This window comes from Myzus persicae, unplaced genomic scaffold (genome assembly GCF_001856785.1).
Source record: "Myzus persicae strain clone G006 unplaced genomic scaffold, MPER_G0061.0, whole genome shotgun sequence".
NCBI lineage: Eukaryota > Metazoa > Arthropoda > Insecta > Hemiptera > Aphididae > Myzus > Myzus persicae.
This window is the reverse complement of record NW_019101471.1, coordinates 268,665-287,602: the sequence shown is the minus strand read 5'-3', so window position 1 is coordinate 287,602 and position 18,938 is coordinate 268,665. Positions and strand designations below refer to the sequence as shown.

At 29.9% G+C, this 18,938-nt stretch overlaps 1 protein-coding gene across 2 annotated transcripts in view; it reads right to left on the bottom strand.

Moving 5' to 3' along the window:
- Nucleotides 1–1,838: 1,838 nt before the first annotated feature.
- LOC111029263 (G-protein coupled receptor GRL101-like) overlaps nt 1,839–18,938 on the bottom strand; it is a 62,979-nt gene continuing 45,879 nt past the window's right edge. For both annotated transcript variants that reach the window (XM_022308226.1, XM_022308227.1), the window contains exons 10-27: nt 17,308–17,550; nt 16,676–16,798; nt 15,945–16,073; nt 15,235–15,357; nt 15,052–15,166; nt 14,896–14,970; nt 14,682–14,825; nt 14,084–14,155; nt 13,941–14,012; nt 13,810–13,881; nt 13,651–13,722; nt 11,715–12,112; nt 8,899–9,046; nt 8,664–8,755; nt 8,332–8,558; nt 6,800–6,992; nt 2,694–2,742; nt 1,839–2,596 (exon numbers count right to left, since the gene is read on the bottom strand). In XM_022308226.1, the coding sequence (XP_022163918.1) occupies nt 2,527–2,596; nt 2,694–2,742; nt 6,800–6,992; nt 8,332–8,558; nt 8,664–8,755; nt 8,899–9,046; nt 11,715–12,112; nt 13,651–13,722; nt 13,810–13,881; nt 13,941–14,012; nt 14,084–14,155; nt 14,682–14,825; nt 14,896–14,970; nt 15,052–15,166; nt 15,235–15,357; nt 15,945–16,073; nt 16,676–16,798; nt 17,308–17,550 (2,417 nt within the window). In that variant the 3' untranslated portion in view covers nt 1,839–2,526. The remainder of the gene's footprint in view (nt 2,597–2,693; nt 2,743–6,799; nt 6,993–8,331; nt 8,559–8,663; nt 8,756–8,898; nt 9,047–11,714; nt 12,113–13,650; nt 13,723–13,809; nt 13,882–13,940; nt 14,013–14,083; nt 14,156–14,681; nt 14,826–14,895; nt 14,971–15,051; nt 15,167–15,234; nt 15,358–15,944; nt 16,074–16,675; nt 16,799–17,307; nt 17,551–18,938) is intronic.

Sequence of the window (18,938 nt, the reverse complement as noted above, 5' to 3'; positions counted from 1 at the left end):
ACTTGACATATTATTATTGCTATAAATTATTAAATATATAACTAGTATTTTTTTTTTTTTTGTTCTAAACGCGATTGTTCTGTGCAATCATAGAATTGGTTAACCGAATTATGAAATCATTATTGATATGCATAAAAACAAATATGTTTGTACATACATTAATATAATAATCTAATAATCTAATGTTTCATTAAAGATTACTTTGTGCAAATGTATTAGAGAACTGTCGAGTTGTGAAACTATAAACATGTCTTGTATATACATATATAATAATATTAATGATTAGGATAATGTTCCTTTTTGATTGTTTTTTCGAAGTTATTTGATATTTCTATTTTATCTGTTACATCAACTATTTTTGATGGCTCGCTATTTATTTATTTTTACTAAGTATTCTTGATGTTATTTAATACACACACGTATAATATAGTATAATATAATATACAAATACATATTATATATTATAAATACATAATATGCATTTTTAATGAGTTTTGATTTTTGCTCATCATTATACCATAGTATTTTGTAGTGCCTAATATTAAGTTGTAAACGATCCAAAAACATTATCAACAAACAAAAAATAACTTTAACCCTTATTTAAAACTTATATCTTAGCACTTACTTTTTAATACTTGACTGTACCAAGATCTAAGTGACTCCATCCCTGTAGAGCCGTCAGAGTAAGTACCTATTGTACTATTGTTTTATTTTATTTACAAGCATTCTTAAAACGATGAAGTCAAGTTTATGCACATGAACATATTACTACACGGTGAGAAAGAGTTAATATAACAAAAATATTTTTAAATTAAAAATACATTCAGAATGTATCCGCTCCGTATCCAGCTCCGCTCAGAATCTAAAATGACAGTTAGGTACTTAGTTATGTTTATATAGTGATCCTTCTAACGAAGACCGTAAAAACCATCACCTGCACGTCGTTTTAATTTTCTTTCCATTTAATATCACAACTGATTAAATCAGATGTGTTACTCATCTATTGATCATATTATTATATATACGGATTTTTTTAAGCACTCTACATTAAAAATGTGGACAGTTTTTTCAATTTATTTTATTTAATATTTTTGTTATTTTATGTACTTTGTATTACCTTGCAGTTATATATTTACATACATTATTCAATTATTTTAATATTTATGTTCTTAATGTTGTATTGATATTTATCAACAAATTTCCAACAAATAAGTAATCCTCCGTTGCTAAACTGAAAAAAAAATTTCAATGATTTTACAGGACGTCCTTTGAGGACATTTGAGCTCTTCCGTGTTTATATTTCCCATGTTAGCTGTTTTCTCCTAAATCCTTTTCTATTTTACAGCGTTTTCGTGTTTTTATGATCTCGTCTCTATTATTTTTAGAGTGTTATTAAATATATCGTTTAATATTTTAATAATTATATCAAAACTCAAATATATACAATCGGCAATAGTCTATAATTGTACAGGTATAAATAGCATACGATCATTTTTGTCTCAAATCCAATTGATATTACACAAACATTTAACATAATAATATACTCCCTAACGGTTTATAATAACTACAAATAAATGTATTGTTACAATAAAAACATAAAAGAAGTATATTATATTACATTCTTATATTATTATTGTACATTTGAACTTATTCATAATATTATTGTAATCTATGATGCGAGAAATGTGAACAAGTGTACAAGTATTGTGAAGAATTATATGACAACACTCTGTAATTAACAATGAAATAATAGCATCGGGTTTGCGGTTCAAATAGGTATAAAAAAAAAAAAAAAAATACAAAAACACCACAGTAACTAAATAAAAACACATAAAAGAAATTTAAAAAATCGTAAGATAAAACAGACACTATAGAATTTAGTATATATTATATTACATGAATATATATATATATATATTATACCTACTGGCTATACTACTATATATTATACTCTACTCAAGTCAATCGCCCTGCACTCGACAGACAAAAAACTGGTCGCCAAACAACCCTCATAAAAATGCACAGTATGTTATTGACTTGGAGCGCTGGTGTAGAACGTATCGTCGGGGGGTGTTTGCGTACGAGTGAGCACTGAGTCTGTAGTATCACGTCGTTTTCGTGATAGCAGGTAGGTACTCGGTGGGCATGCGCAAACTCGAGTAAACTCAACTCGAATAGAGCATAATATTATAGAATTATAATAACAGTATAGCGCACACGTTCGGCATGTGCGTTTTAGTGTCCCGAGTGAATTCAACACGTTTGAGCAAAAGGGACTAGTATATGATTATTTCAAATTCCCATAACGAATGCGGAATGATAATTATTACATAATATGTATTTATAAATATACGGCCTAGAACACCAATTAACATACATATATATATAATATATACATAATATAATAATATATATATGTATATATGGATATTGGATGTACAATATGAATACTGCAGGCGTCGAGTCACCTAAAGTCACTTTAAAGATAACACTGACCAGATACCACCTAATGAATAATTTTTTAATTCATATCATTTTTCCAAATGTGATCGATCGGCCATTTGCGGTCATTTCTGTCTCGACAATTTCCGGACCTCTGTAATATAATATTACGTTGGTTTAAAAATAATATCGATAATAACACATAGGTATCGTAATCTTATAAGACTATGGTAAAACTATATTCTTTTTACCTGGGTGGGATTTTTGTTATTAATGAAAAAGTCACTTTGTCTCCGTTATCTGTATATACAAACAAACAAATTGACAAAATGTATTTTAGGTATTTTAAACGGTTCGCCGCTATAATTTATTATCATATAAGACTAAAGTACATAGATATTATTAAAGCATACATTCCAAACAATATGAATAAGTATATAATATTATGAAGTACAGTAAACTCGTGACTTATGTGACTATACGAGTAGGATATTCCTGAAAGTAAATAAAAATAAATTTATAAGGATAAGCACATTATATGCAAGCTTGCTTGTGGTTTCTAGGCGTAATTTACGAGTCTACAATTGTAAACAGTAATTAATATTTTCAAATTCAGTGTAGATTGAAATTAACATTTATAAAATTGTAATCACATCTAAACACGAGAGATGAAATATACCGACTGTAATGAAAGAAAATAGTCATTAATTAAATTAATCGTTTATTCTGATGAAACAATATTATATTATAAAAGACAATAAGTACACCTAAGATACGCTCAGTGATGTTTTTAGTTTTTATGAAATCAATAATTCCCAGTATTGGAATGACTTTAGAAGTTTTATTAACATCAAAATGTACTTTAGAGAACAAAATCTTTACTGCAAAATCATATTATAAATTATGTAAAGAATTTAAGATCAATTTTATAATCAATTTTCGTTTGAAAATAAAAAAAAAATAGGAAATCATTATTATTTTTAATAGGTTCTCGAAATACCAGAATTTAGATCGGCAGGTAATGAGAAGTGAATGAGAAAAATAAGAATAGAAGCAAAATGGCTTTAATGATAAATTCTTAAATAATATCTATATTGTTAAGGAAATTGAATTTGAACGATTATAATTAATTTCATGCAGTTGCTCTATATACAATATTTTAGTTGATCAGAACAAGGATCCAAGATAGATCCCCCTCCCTCCCTCCCTCCCTTGGAAATACTAAATGTTATGTATTTATTTATGTAATAAATAAGTCATTTGTCTTAAAATCCATAAATTAAGAATATAAATTAAATTTTTAACGTTTTTATCTTTAATTTATTATGTTATACATATAGGTACTTAAGTAATAATTGTATTTTTTCTGAAAAAAATATGCCTCCCCCCTCCCCCCCCCTCAATTTTAGAATTCTAAATCTGTGACTGGTTGAACAAATACAATAACTCAAATCAATATAAAATCAATGATGTATAACAGTAGTTCTCAACCAGGAGTGTAGGGGTGCCGCAAAATCGTCGATATCTTTCAGAAAAGAATAAAAATATGAGAATTTTTCGAATAAAATCGTATTAAGGCAGCTGTTGTCATGTAATTACCACCGTCTCCAGAACAACATTCTAATTTTTCACACTTAACGGCATAAGGTTAAAGGGTATATTTTTCTTCTAAAATATACAGCTTAAATTATTTCAATGTTAGGGAGACGTAGGGTTGGATTCTTGTGGATAAGGGTGACATGAATTCAAAAAGGTCGAAAACCACTGATGTATAACAATACTTTAAGTCATTAAAAACATTAATTAAAGAATTAAGTTCCAGTAGAGTCATTACTCATTTGTATAACTTTATAAATTAACTAGTTACATACATTTTTAAACAAATTTGAAAAATAAATATAATTTTTCAATGTTAGAATGATCAGTGTATTAAACACAATTATACATAATATTATACTGTGTAAACCGTTATTAGGTTCATTCCCTTTTTTTAAAACAGTGCGTAAATAATTTATTGTAAAAAAATTAGTATTATAAATATAATTATTTTGACTACAGCTTTGTGCTAGTTGGAAAATCCAATTAAAATACTTTACAGGACATTTGGAAGTGCTAATAAACTGGGAGTGCTAACACTCCTTACCTCCGCCCCAAGGTTTAGTCACGCCTTTGGTTTAATAGCGTGTTTTCGTCTAAATCCAAACCAAAAGTTTAGAAGGTTGTTGTTCACGTGACTAATGATAGACAGGTTAGATGTTATCCACTAAGTACATTATTCGTAAAAGATACCGCATTACTAGTGGATCTGTAGGATGATTGATTTTCATGTGACCGCTAACCGGGTTTAATAGTATAGCTTAATAATTATTGACGATTTCCGAGTTTCTGGTAAGTAGGATAAACTCAAGTGATACGTTATTATTGTAGATACACGCGTCAAGTGTTTAACAATTTATTTTATACCTAACACTTAAATTATTGATTTTGGTGACCACATTAATATAGCCGCAGTTGCTTTGAGAGAGGGAGAAATAGTGAGGGAAAAGAACTTAGAAGGTTATTATAATATTTATAAATACAAATACTTTAAATAAATAATTATTTGTTTTGTTTGCATAAGGAAAATATGATTTGAATTGTTGTACTGTAGACGTACATACCTACAGTGTCAATTGAAAATGTATTTATTTATTTACTATGTTGTATAGATATACAAATAAAGAAATATGTATTGTACAGTAATGATTAAATTTACTAATTATATAAATTTTATAATTAAGAAAATTTATGTTTTTGGTCAAAAAGAAAGTTGCCTGTTTAATCCTCGATTTCCAATAAAAATGACATTTTTTCTCCTAATACATTATAAGATTTTAATTTCAAAAAAATGATACCTATTTATATACCCATACTGATAATTATGAATATTATGATAAAAAAATGATGATGGTAAACTCTTGGCCGTATTAACCGATATGCGATGTGGCATTATTTAATGTAGGTAATAGGTAAAAACGCATTATACTTACATACTGCACAAGATACGGTTTAGATAACATTGACCATTTTGATAGTAGGTTCCTACCAGCTACCTAAGTATGGATACAATTTCATAGCTATTTCGATTACAATAAAAAAAAATTAATATGTGTGTTGTGCAATAAATAGTAGTCTAACAATCAGTCTTACTCAAGTGACGTTGAAATTAATATTATTAAAAATAGACTTTCTATAGGAAAAAGTAATCCAAAAACGCTCTTTGGCCATACACAATATTTTGATTCTAGATTCGAATAATATTTTTTACTTGTTTTTCGACGAATCCAATTTTATTTTAAATGAAAATAATAACAACGAATTCTGCAAGAAAGGAATTTATATCAAACTGCATTATGAGCGGTGTGTTTGAAGTTCAATTTTTTTTTTTTTGGTAATTGAAGAACACAATTTAATACGTTTTTCCCGTATAGCTTTAAATACCTCCTTAATTTTGATTCGAAGAAGCATATGTCTCAAGGACATAATAATATATTTAAGAAACATTTAAAGTATAGATACATTTGAAATAAATTACTTGGAACATAAATAAACGTACCGTCACCAAAAACTTTTCAGCTTCATCTAATTATTTTATTTACCAAAACGACTTAAAACACTATCTACTTAATTTTTAAAGATTACTCAAACGCAGTCTTAAATACAGCTAAAACTGTATTGATTTTATTAAAACGGCCAAACGGGTTGTATATAATTTCGTATTTAATATGAAATATTAGTTGTGATATTCTATTGTGACGAAAATATCAATAGAAATAAGACTTAAATAAGTCGATTAAATAAATTGATAGGAGAATTCGTTAATAAATATGCTTAAATCTTTCAATGAATGATAGTTAATTATACTTATCAGAATATTCAATATTAAAACATTATTTCATAAAATGTAGAAAATATTGACAAAAATAAGAAGTTTTAGCTACATACTCCTCTATTTTTCTCGACGTAATATGCAAATGCTTATAAATACATTTCTTGAATTTTTTTAGTCATGTTCTAATTTATCTGTCAACGTTTCGTGATTTAAGTGTCCATTTTTTTTTTTTTTTTGACAATCCAAATATTCGTTTTCCGACTTTTACCACCTTCCCCCAAATCATGCTTTTCCCACAACTTATTCACAGGGCGAAGATGGGATACATGGCATTCTTAAACGTAATTTCAACAACTTATTAATTTTCAACAATTAAATTCTCCAGTCTCTAAATACACCCTGATTTGTACGTCCTCATTTAAATTCAAGCGGTAACGCAATAGTTAATTGAATATTGGCTATATATGTATTTATAATTCACCGTACATTGCACAGTAGATGGCACCATGGTCATGGACATTGTGCGATTTGGGTCGTTAGTTACAGACCGTCTGAGTGACACCGCCCTCCTATTTGACACTACACTACGACGGATTATTGGAACCGCGGACAGTGTGTAAAGCACCGGATTTACCGCAGCGTTCAAAGGCAACACGAAAACAGCAACCCAAGCAAACACCTAAAAATATCAAATATATAATTTGAGCCATTTATGTCGATTAAGGCTGGTTTTTTAGGTTTTACGTTTTAAATATTCTGGTGAATATAAAAATAAACATTTAAATACATTTTAAGTAAAATATGTTTTAATTATAGAGTAGGCGTAGACTGTACTTTAACAATAAATAGTAGCCATGAATATATAAGTATATTATATTGATATGAACACAAACGATCGACATAATATCGTGTATACTGTACTAGTTATTCAATAATCAATATTGCATTTGTGTCTCAGTGTCTGTACTAATGCAAAATTAAATTCCCCTTCAAAGGGCTCAAACTATAAAAGTGCGTCGGAAACTAATTAACTCGGTTGATAAATGAACGACAAATAAAGCCATTATTCGCGAAACTATAAATACCATTAATATGATATGTATTTAATGTATATAGTGCACTCGTAGTAAAAGCTGAATTAGGTTGACTTAAAAATAGACCAAGAAAAAACAAAAGCATTAAAACTACTGCCAAATGAGTAGAAAAATATGAAAGTCAGAGATTATCCCTTGAAAAGGTCCAACAGTTCTGGTATCTATGATCGACTATCACTAACTTCAATGATTGGGGTCTTGAAATCTTTAGCCACATACACAAGGCAGAGAGGACACTTTTTGCACTATATACAAATTTCAAATCTAAGTTGTTTTCTCGAGAGACTAAAGTTGGGCAAACATATAGCCATAAAAAGGACCTTCAGTAAATAATAGGTGTAAAATATGGCCCACTAATGTAAGAGTATAAATTATTAACTTTTGAAAATGTACATTATTTAATTGTAAAATGTTATTTGATGAAATAAATTAAATTAAAAATAAAATACTGAGAAAGATAGTGGCCCAGACTACGGCAGCGAACCAAACACACGGCGCATAAGAAAAAATGTAGATTTGAGAGAAATCACTAACGTATAATTGTTAACAAACTATATCAAAAGCTAAAGACTATAGTGGTTTAGGTTTGGTCAAGCTACTTGGTCTACAAGCTGTAATTGAATATCACCCGACGGCGAAAATGCCCAGATGAAGGCCATATAAGCAATGGACGGATACGATGAGGAAGGATCTGGAAACACTAGATGTGACGAATGAATCTATCGAATGAAAAATCCAGAATCGGGAAGGTTGGAGAACAGATAGCAGTGACAGCCACAATTGGTGGGAGGCCAAAATTCTAACAGAATATTGAGAAGCCAGAAAATAAAAAGAAGATGTATATAGTGCGACGGTCGTCAAGTATTTTGATGCGATATCTACACAATAATACACTATTAAATTAATCACGTTGTATATTTTTACTTGCGGGTGCACGGTGAATCCAGCCAAAGACCATAATCCTAATCCTATGATGGGCACCCAACACGCCGCGTCTGTAGCCACCAACAGACTCATACGCCAGGCCATCGCAGACTCGCTGAGAGACCGATGTCGGATTAGGGTCTCGGTGGCACGATGGGTCATCTTGGCGACGAAAAACATCCAAAGGTAGCTTCCGGATATCAACAGCAGCGATCCCAGATTAACAACTAAAACACATTCATCATATACGAAATCGGTCAGGTGAATTATCAAGTAAGTACAACTGCAGTAATACATTTAAAAATAATTAAATAAATAAATGTAACGTTTACATAGAAATATGAATACAGAATACTCCCAGCCGTTGGGTTTGTCCGGAGTAATGTGCAAGGCTAAACACACGCCTGACCGTCCATAAAAATTTCTGAAAAATGAATAAGTAAGCTTTAGGTAGGTAAATAGATACATAATATACATAACACTAAAATAGTACAATCGTTGTACTGTATTTTGCTCTGGTGTAACAAAAATAATAAATTATGACGATTTTCTTAATAATATGTTTACCTGAAATAATGAATGTTGAATAGAGGAATAGCAGATATAATTATTGCTAGTAACCAACACACTGCCATCAGTATGCGTGTAAAATCCATTTCCAAACGTCGGACTTTGAAAGGAAATATGATTACCAATAACCTTTCCAGTGTGATCACTATAGTATATTGAAAATATGTTACAAAGAATTTAAATAACGTAGGTATATCTTATGAAAAAATAATACCTTTCATACAAATAATTCATCAAAATAATTTCGGCTATTCATTTTTTTAACTCACGTGGAAAGCAAAAAGCGTAACTGTAAAATTCTTTCGAAATTCGAACTCCAAAGAAATTATACCCTTGTCCTTCAGATCTCGGTTTCTTAGGAAACATTCAATGTAATATCGTTTATACTTCGTCACCGATTCAACAATCTATTTAGTATATTTGTAGTTGCTAAATATTAAAACTTAAAAGTACGTTTTTACTCAATGAGTTTTTATTTCTCCAACCAATTAAAAATGTGTTTATTTATTTAAACTTCGAGTAATATTTGTTTTAACTGCCATGTTTTTGTTATTTTTTTATGCAATTAAAAATGTATGGGTATTACAGTGATAATACACTTTACAGGTAATTTAAAATTTTTAAGTGCAGTAAATGCATATTTTAATATTTTTTCAAATAATTAAGTACACGACTGTTTTTAATTAAAAATTAATTGATACATACATCAAACATTTAGATTAAAACATTTTAATGAGAAATGGTTCAAATTATATCTTCATTGGAGTGCATATATATTTTGATGCAACCTGATACTTCGCCTGTGTTACGATTTATAACATTTATTTTAAGCAGTTTGGTATAATAAATGATTATTTATTTCACAATAGATCTTTGATCAGGCTGTGTGTGGGTTTTGAACTAAATTGTGTTCATAATTTGATTTGAGTTGTAAAATCTATATTATTATATCAAACTTTAAACAAATCGTAATGCAAAAAAGTATTTAAAAATTATGGTGTTGATAAAATGTATTTTATACACCTACCAAGAATATAAATGTAAAATGTAATTTTCTTATATTTATATTCATTGGATGGAAATGGAAAGTAGAGGTTGAAAGCGATGTACAGATAATTACAGATAGGTAGGTGCGTTAATTGTTTTGTGCGAAAATAAATAGTATCGTCTGAAGTAGCAGAAGTGTAAATTGAGTTTTTTAAACTGTATTAAATGTTCGTGGAATTGTTATAGTTGTTGCAGTACGGTACCCAATACAAAATTTATCCTAAGAAATTATTATACACGTCCTAATATTTTAAAAGCTGTACGACAATATTGTTTTCATAATTTTAACTGCGGTTTGAAATGGGCAGGAGGTCTGCATTTCGTAATATTAGAGCATACTATTTTATGTCCACTGCTACGATACAATTATACAAATGCTAACGCAAACGAAAATGAATTAGAAACAAAAACAAAAAATGTATCTAATACATTTTTTAAAATAGCTGTGCAAGAAAACAAAGACCAAACAATTTATTTTAAATTGTGTGAGAGTTTTTTTATTTTAAAATGGAGCAGCAATGAATAGGCAAAAATCGTTTGTAAATACTGAGGGTGGTTAAACGTCAAGCAAAATTTACCAAAATCGTTAATAAAAAAAAAACTATTCGTTCATTATTTGCCTTCTTTTAAAAACTATTCAGCAACAAAATATGAAATTAAATGCCATAAAAGGGATTAATTTATGGGATAATGAATGTGTCTAATTTACAAGTATGATATCATAATTATTATAAACGTACAAATTAATTCTTTCGATTTTTGACGTGTTTGAATTCCATGCGATTTTCATTATAATTGTGACAATTTTCTCTAAAACTACTTTCTAAACTTTCATAATATCTCTACAAAAAATCTTTGAAACTTTCGTCAAGTATAGTTTTTTAGTCTATGAGCTACAAACATAAGGACATTACCTTTTTTTGAACATATTTATTATTTTAAAAATCCCATAGCAACGTATTGTGGTTCATCCATTGGCACACATACGGGAGTACTAGGAGTACTTAGCACCCCTAGATTATTTTGAGTTAAAAATACTGTTTAAAGTGTAATTTTGAGTTTATGAGAATGAGCTTATTCCAGATTCTATTGGCAATACCACGGATATATATGTATTTCCTCTTCAAATATGTTTACTGTTTAGTATGTTTAAACTGAATACAACAAATAAAAAAATAAAAATGATGAAAGTAGTGAACATGTGGATGACCTAGATAGCATCCCTTGTTCATTGAAGAATGTAATAATTGATTTTAATGTATCGGTCAAAAAAACATTCTTCATTGAAAATCAGGTTCACTACTTCGAATTTTTTTAACGTAGTAATTTATAATTTTATTTTAAATGAAATTAATTTATGCTTGATGTGTATAACCGTATACCCGTATACGTGGCGAGGGTTTTACTTTCGGGTAAAACATTTTAGCATTCCCATGTTTATGATTGAATGTGCTCCTATCTAATATGGTTCAGCTATTCTATAACAATATTTTCTGTAACCAATTTTAACCCTATTATTATAAAATATTTTTATAAAGAAAAATTATTCGATTTTGGCGAACCAATCCGAGATTCTCGAGTGAGCTAGTTCCTATAGCAACCTAGCTGTATAGAGGTCGAAAAAAGAAACTGAAATCATTCTCCTAGTTACAAGGAACCTGTCGATATAACTTAAAATGAAATATAATATAATATAATATATAATATATTAGTATAGACAATAATGAATACACTGTGCACGTGCAATGCTGCTCGTAGCGCCTTACCGGTTAACGTGAACACGGACAGCTCGCTGGAAAACGTGCTTATGAAACCAGCCACGTTGCACATGGAACTCCGTCGCCAGTCTGAGTCGTGGATAAAGTACACTCCGCGGTAGTACCAGTCGACCACGGCGATCACCAGCAGATACGAGCCCATCAGCAAATCGCCCAACGCCAGGTTGACAATGAGGAACGAGTGCACCTGGTTGGTGTGCTTGTACTTTGCTCGGAATACGATCACCAACAGGTTGGCTGTGATAGCGACTACGGCCAGTATCCAAATGCATACCCGCAACACGATGTTGGACATCAGGTCCTCGCACGAGCTGAACTCGTCGGGCAGTGGTTTGCACTGTTTTACGTACCGAGCCAAGCAGCAGAAACGAAACTCGTCGGTAAACCTGTATGCGAGCCGTGAGCTATTATTATTATGGCGCCGTGCATAATATATAAGGACCTACTACTAGTGTTAAAGTAACTCAAAATATGGCAATGTTTTGAGGGTAGGTTTTTGAGTTTGGTACCATTTCTATTGTCGGCAAGTATGTGTTACTTTGAATTCAAACATTTTATTTTGTTTCGAAATATTTTTTAAAAGCTTTGTGCTTTATTTGAAAATATTTTTCATTTTTCTATAAACACTCACAAACTCTGACTCTTTTTTTAAACGTATTTTACTTTTTTCGAGAGTATTTAGATGTATGATTGCCTTATTGCGTTATATATTTTATTGATACTCTATTTATGTTCTCATGTATTGTATTCATTATAATCATTAATCACCATAACATTATACACTTTAATATTGTAACACACATTATGATAAAGTATATTGTTAAAACAATTGTATAACATGATAAAAGCTGAAATAATTCATTCGACCTTTGGTCAAGAACTCATTATTATATTATATTATATTTAACTTAATAAAACATTGTCGTCTGTCCAAAAAATAATATATTTTTTTTTTTTTTTATTAAAAAGCCCTCGGCGACATAGGCCATTGGGTTTTTGTGTTGTATAGGTTTGTATTGTAGGTTTTTGGGATGGTAGGGGGGAACACGTGTGTGTTTGATTTGGCAGAATTTCGAATGGGACACCCGTAGTTTTCTGCCATGCCCCGGGGGTGGGGGATGGCAGCACTTGTTCTCCGGTCACCGCGACTTGTCCGGAGAAAAATTCCGCCCGGTGGCCGAGGATCGAACCGCGACCGGCTGCGTCGCAGCGGACGCGTCAGACCACTCGGTCACCTCGTCCCCCAATATATATATTAATATATTTGATAATGGTAGTATTGCAATGTATATGTTGGTAGTATTGTATATAAATCTATAGCCTTAGTCTCGGTGCAAAAGTTTAATAGGTAGTTGATGATTTCACAGTTTATAATAAAAAAAATCACTGAATAGTGTCACGATAAAAAAGTAATTTCGTGGGTATTAAACTATTAGTACATTTAAATTCAAAATGTTTGAGTTATGACCCTTCAGCGCTGGTAGTCCGGTGAATATGAGATTAGTATGAAATGACTCATATACTATTATGAGATCCTCAAAGTATTACCATGAGGATATACATTTTTTTATCCTGAGTTTTAATTTACATTCTATAAGCTCATCATTTTACGTATATATTTTACAGTATTAACACTTGACGTGAACAACGTTCTCCTAAAAACTTTCTTTAATGATCATAAATTGAATCATTGTGTAATGCGAATAATAACATAATAATGTACGTTTCTAATTTATTTCGTCGAATAATATGTTTTTATGATTCTCCTACTTTATCCTCTATTTTTTGTTAAAGTTAATAAGCTGTTCTTTTCTGGGCTTTAGGAGAAATGAATAATAATTGTTATATCATCACCATTATTATTATCACTATCGTTATTAAACAGTAAAATGTATTATATAGCAACACCACTCTATTGACTCACAGTGTTTCGAGTAACGGCATGGTGAAAAAAACGTTCTTGTCTATGACTCTCAATTGATTATTCTTAAGGTTTCTGTTCAACAAATGTAAAAGCTTTTAGTCAAAAATTAAGTTTCCGGTTAGAAATATAAAGTTTGGCAATAAATAATATTATACTCACAAAAATACAACTTGGGGCATCCCTCGAAATGCGCCATCCCGTATATGAGTGAGCGAGTTATCTGATAGGTCTCTAAAATAACGAATTACTGGTGAAACCACCAAATAAAAACAACGAATTTAGATACTAACAAACTTTTTAACGATCTAAGACCGACGAAAGCCTCCGATTCAATATCCGTAATGTTCTGATGGCTCAAGTCACTGTATTACATAAAAAATTGCATTATTCATTGAGTTGTAAAATAAATTTCCTAAAGGTATGATGTACTTACAGTGTAATCAAAGATGATAAACCCTGAAATGCCATTGAACTCAACTTGTAGATATTGTTCCCTTGTAAGTGTCTAAAAACATATGTTACCTAGTTACTTTATATTAAAACCAGTAAAACCACTAGCTGTTTACGAAACATCCCTCAATTATTAACGATAGTCACATTCTCAATAACGCTTTTATTTCCCTCGGGTGTCTCTGTTTTATTAAAGATAGGTCATTACTATTTACAGGTTATTCAACTTTTAGTGTTTTAAAAATAACACACGTGGTAAATAATACGTGTAATACGATTATTACACAATACACTAACCGACTAACCACATAAACAATAATTAATAAAATAGAACTCAAACAGTTTTATTTTGTTTAAAATAAACTTTGAGTGCTTAATTTTAATTATCTTAATGATAGTTAAAACATTGAACTTAATATAAAGTTATGTGTAATATAATTCATTTTAAGTTTGTTAATTATTATAATTATATAAAACGGGTAAAGCAAACATAAGTTTTGTCTATTATCTAGGTTAGCGATGCTGGACTAACCGAACAATGTTTTATTAAAATGCTCTAGTAAATAATTAATTCATCTTACAATCCTGTCATCTGACCGAGTCCCAAAAACGAACCATTTCGCAAAATCGTTATTTCGTTATTTTGTAAGTTCAATGTTTTCAAACGCCAAAGCTTGGAAAACACTAATGGCTCCAAATGTTTTATTGAGTTATTCATTAGATCTCTATAAAATTAAAATGTATTCATAGCGTTATGTTATAATGTTTTTATACACCAAATCGATATTCACTTACAAATAAACTAAGCGATCCAAATGTTCAAATGTATTTGCATGTATTCCATCGGAAAAATTATTACCGCCCAAATGACTATAAATATTAAAGAAGATTATATTGTTTTATTTTGCACTGTCTTGTTTCATTTTAATATTTTATTGAATATGTGCTTACAAAAAAGTGATTTCTTTTTCGACGTCGTACGGAAACTGGTCAAGACCGTGATCAGTACAATTAATATGGACATCTTGGCACTGGCAGTCCGATGCTATATCCGAACACATGAAATCTGAAATCCATTGTTATGAGGAATTCAATGTATTCAATACATATTGCAAAATTGTATAGAAGTCTTACAACAATTATTATCTTCGTCGTCCCAAGTCAAATCACAATCCAATTGTCCATCGCACACCATAGACTGATGTATACACGGCCCTCGATGACATTTGAATTCATTTTCAGCACATTTAGAATCGACTAAGACACCGTACAAACCAAAATCAACTTTAGTTTACAAGGCAATGATACCTAACACTATACAATCTCGACAACTTGAAACTCAATGAATCAAAATTCATTTGAATTTAAATATTTTGTCCCTATTTACTTCAAGTTATTGAGTTTCTTCTATAAAAGTAAATTAATTTTTAATTTTATTTGTCATCATTAAAAAACCTAGATAACCAAATTCTCTTAATTATTATAAAACAACAATTTGACTAAGAGAATCATCCAAAGTTTAAAACGTCTTCATTAGATTCCAAAAGCGAGATTAGTTTATTTTTTGTTATAAATTAAGTATTGATAAACTACAGTATTTGTAGTAATTCATGGTAATTGGCCTATTTGTCGAAGCAAAGTTTATTTATGACCAATAAAATAACCTAACAATAACAAAATTAACTCTTTACTTCAACTCCAATGAATTTTATCCTAGCAGAAATTTACTTATTTAGTAAAATATAAATTCTAGTCCAAAATGTATTAAGCTGTGGTTACGTCACTTTTAACCATGCGTGATAGGTACACATGGCAATAAATATAAATGTTTACATTTAACATACCGCAATTTCTTAGGTGCGATTTGTCTACACAACCCATTTGTTCTTCTCGATATTTTTTACATTTATACTCTAAAGGAATACATTGACCACTGTCACATCGGAACTCATCAGCTTTGCATAATCTATAATCTGTCACAAAAAAGTATTTTTTTTTTTGATAATATAAGCTCTTTGTATGCTAAAAAATAGATAAACTTATTAAGTGTCGAAAAGTGTGAATAAGATAAATAACAATAGTTAACAATTGAATCTGCTTAAATTGTTTTTCGATTTTCAATTGTTGAAATTGTACAATATACGTGTATAATTTAGATATAAAAATGAAACAACAAATTTTAGTTTGTCGATTAAAAAATATAATTTTATTGTATAGTATCATGAATAATAATGAGCGAATACAACAAATATATTATACACAATTTTAATTTCGAAAATCAACGGCTTAATGATTCGTAAATTAAATTGTGTTAACCTTCACTGTATAATATTTTCGTTCCAAACGAATTTAATGATAATCAGACTTGGATAAATATGTTAAGTTATTATTTTTAAGTGTTAACTCGAATACAAATTACCTACTGCAAATAAATAATTAAATATAAAACATTATAAAATAATATTAACTAAGAACTGATCATTAACAATAATAGTATCACACAATAGAATATAGTTTTGGGCTTACCTACTATTTCCGTATTTTCTACAACATTTTGAACAAAATCAAAACTTACCGCAATTTTTCTCATCAGAACCGTCCATACAGTCGACTCTATAATCACACCATTTTTCCTTTGGCACGCACTGTTTGCCAATCTTGCACCTCAACCAATTTTTGCCGGGACACGGCACAGCCGCTAAAATCATTAATTATTAATACGCAATATTACAGAAACGCTGTGTAAATTTACACCGATGATTAAATATACATATATATTATTAGGTACAGTGCCGTTGTGTGGTACACAATACACACGATTAGAAATTCAGCGGTTGAATTGGAAAAAAATGGAAGTGGGATTTGCAAGAATATAAAAAAATTTGCTTACTCGAATATTTAAATTTCTTATTGATAATGGTATAATTAAAAGAGATAAGTACTCTAAAATATTTTTTAAAGGATGAGTTACTCCGTCCCTCCACGCCCCCTTCAGTTCAAGCTTTTTTAACTTAAAGTAACTTCCTATATAATTACGAGTTATATAGCACGCGTTATTGACTTTGAAATCTAACATTTATCCTCGAAATGTACTTACATCTCTGTCAAATCTAGTGACTCTTTACTCAACCGCTAAGTAGTACGGTCGAAATGTCGCATACACGTAAAGTATTTTATAATTTACAGTTTGAGTCCTCAGTTACTTACCGCATCCAATTTCGTCACTTTTATCCCAACAGTCAGTTCGGCCGTCGCAGCGGTTCTCGGATTTCACACATTCACCACTAGCACACCGGAACTGTTCTTCACCGCACGGTGACGAAACTTCGCAATCCGTTTCATCATCACCGTGTAAACATTCCGCTTTGAAGTTACAGCGGTGTTTAAATGGCAGCCACCTGCCGTCCAGACACCGGAAAAATTCATCGTTTAAATGCGAATTTGGCTTGGCTAAAAAATCAATACTTCACTTTTATTTTGATCACGCTACAATTAAGTGACTCGAACACTTTAAACAATAAAATTAGCTAGAGAAATGTATAAAATAATTAAACATGACACGAATACGTGACATTAAGTAAAAAATAAACACATTTTTCATACCAAAAAAAATAAACACAGGTACTATATACTATTATAAAAGTGAAATACATTCAATTTGTAGCTGTTTTTTTTTCCAATAAGTCATTGCGGTAGTGAATAAAATGAGTGATAAATGGCTAATGGACCGACTAAACGGTTACACGACTCATCTTTAGTAAATCAAATTCCGAAAAAAAACACGAAAAAAACTATATAAATTCCATTTACGACATATTATGCAATAGTATTTTATTTTTATTCTATCTCTTATTCAAGGTACAGTGTTAGTATAGATTAATTGTCAATCTGTTTTATTTATTGTTTACAAGTCAACCACAAAAACACATTGATAAATCATGTTAAATAATGTATTGTGTCGATAACAGTGGGTAGCTAATAGGTAACTAGTAGGTGGTAGGACGTAGGTATACCTATGTCAAAATCAAATCAGTCTCTTTAGATGTCTTTTCAAGGTACTTATACTGTCCCACAAAAAAAAAATCTATATATTCAATGGATGTTATGTAGGTATATAGGTCACGATAACAGCAAAATATAGGTAAAAATAATATATTATAATAGTTTATAATATTGCATTATTGTATAGACTAATATATTTATCGAGTATTTTTAATTTATAAAATTTAAATATATCTGTCTTACTAAAATCGTAGGTACATACGTCATCTGAATTTATTTAGTGTAATAAAGGTGCATTACTGTTACATATGGCCATACAGTTATAAATTATAAATATAATGCACAATATGTTCTAATAAAAAATGTCCCCAATTATTGAGAACTAAGCAGCTATTCGTACACTCGAAGTACCTTTCTCCAACCCCCATACAGAAAATCGATTTACCCGGTGAACCGATGTCAAACCAACTCTGAGTAGGGGTGAACAAATTCAAACTAATTACGTACTAAATAATCGCAAAAACAAAAAATTTTGCAAAAAGTTTACGGTTGAATAGCTGATAAAATGACGAAACGTACGTGTATAAATTGTGCATGTTATTAAGATTTTAACAAAGTATACATATAGTTACATTGATCATTTTCACAAAAATACAATTTTAAATAGAAACATGGATATCTATTGGGAAATTAAACTTTCTATTTAAGAACATCGTATGATAATTGATTCATTTACTCTCTTTAAAAACAACAATGTTGTTGTGGTGGTACATTTTTTATTTTTTGCTTACTTATAATTTACAATAAATCATATTGTTGGTGCTTTATGATATAAT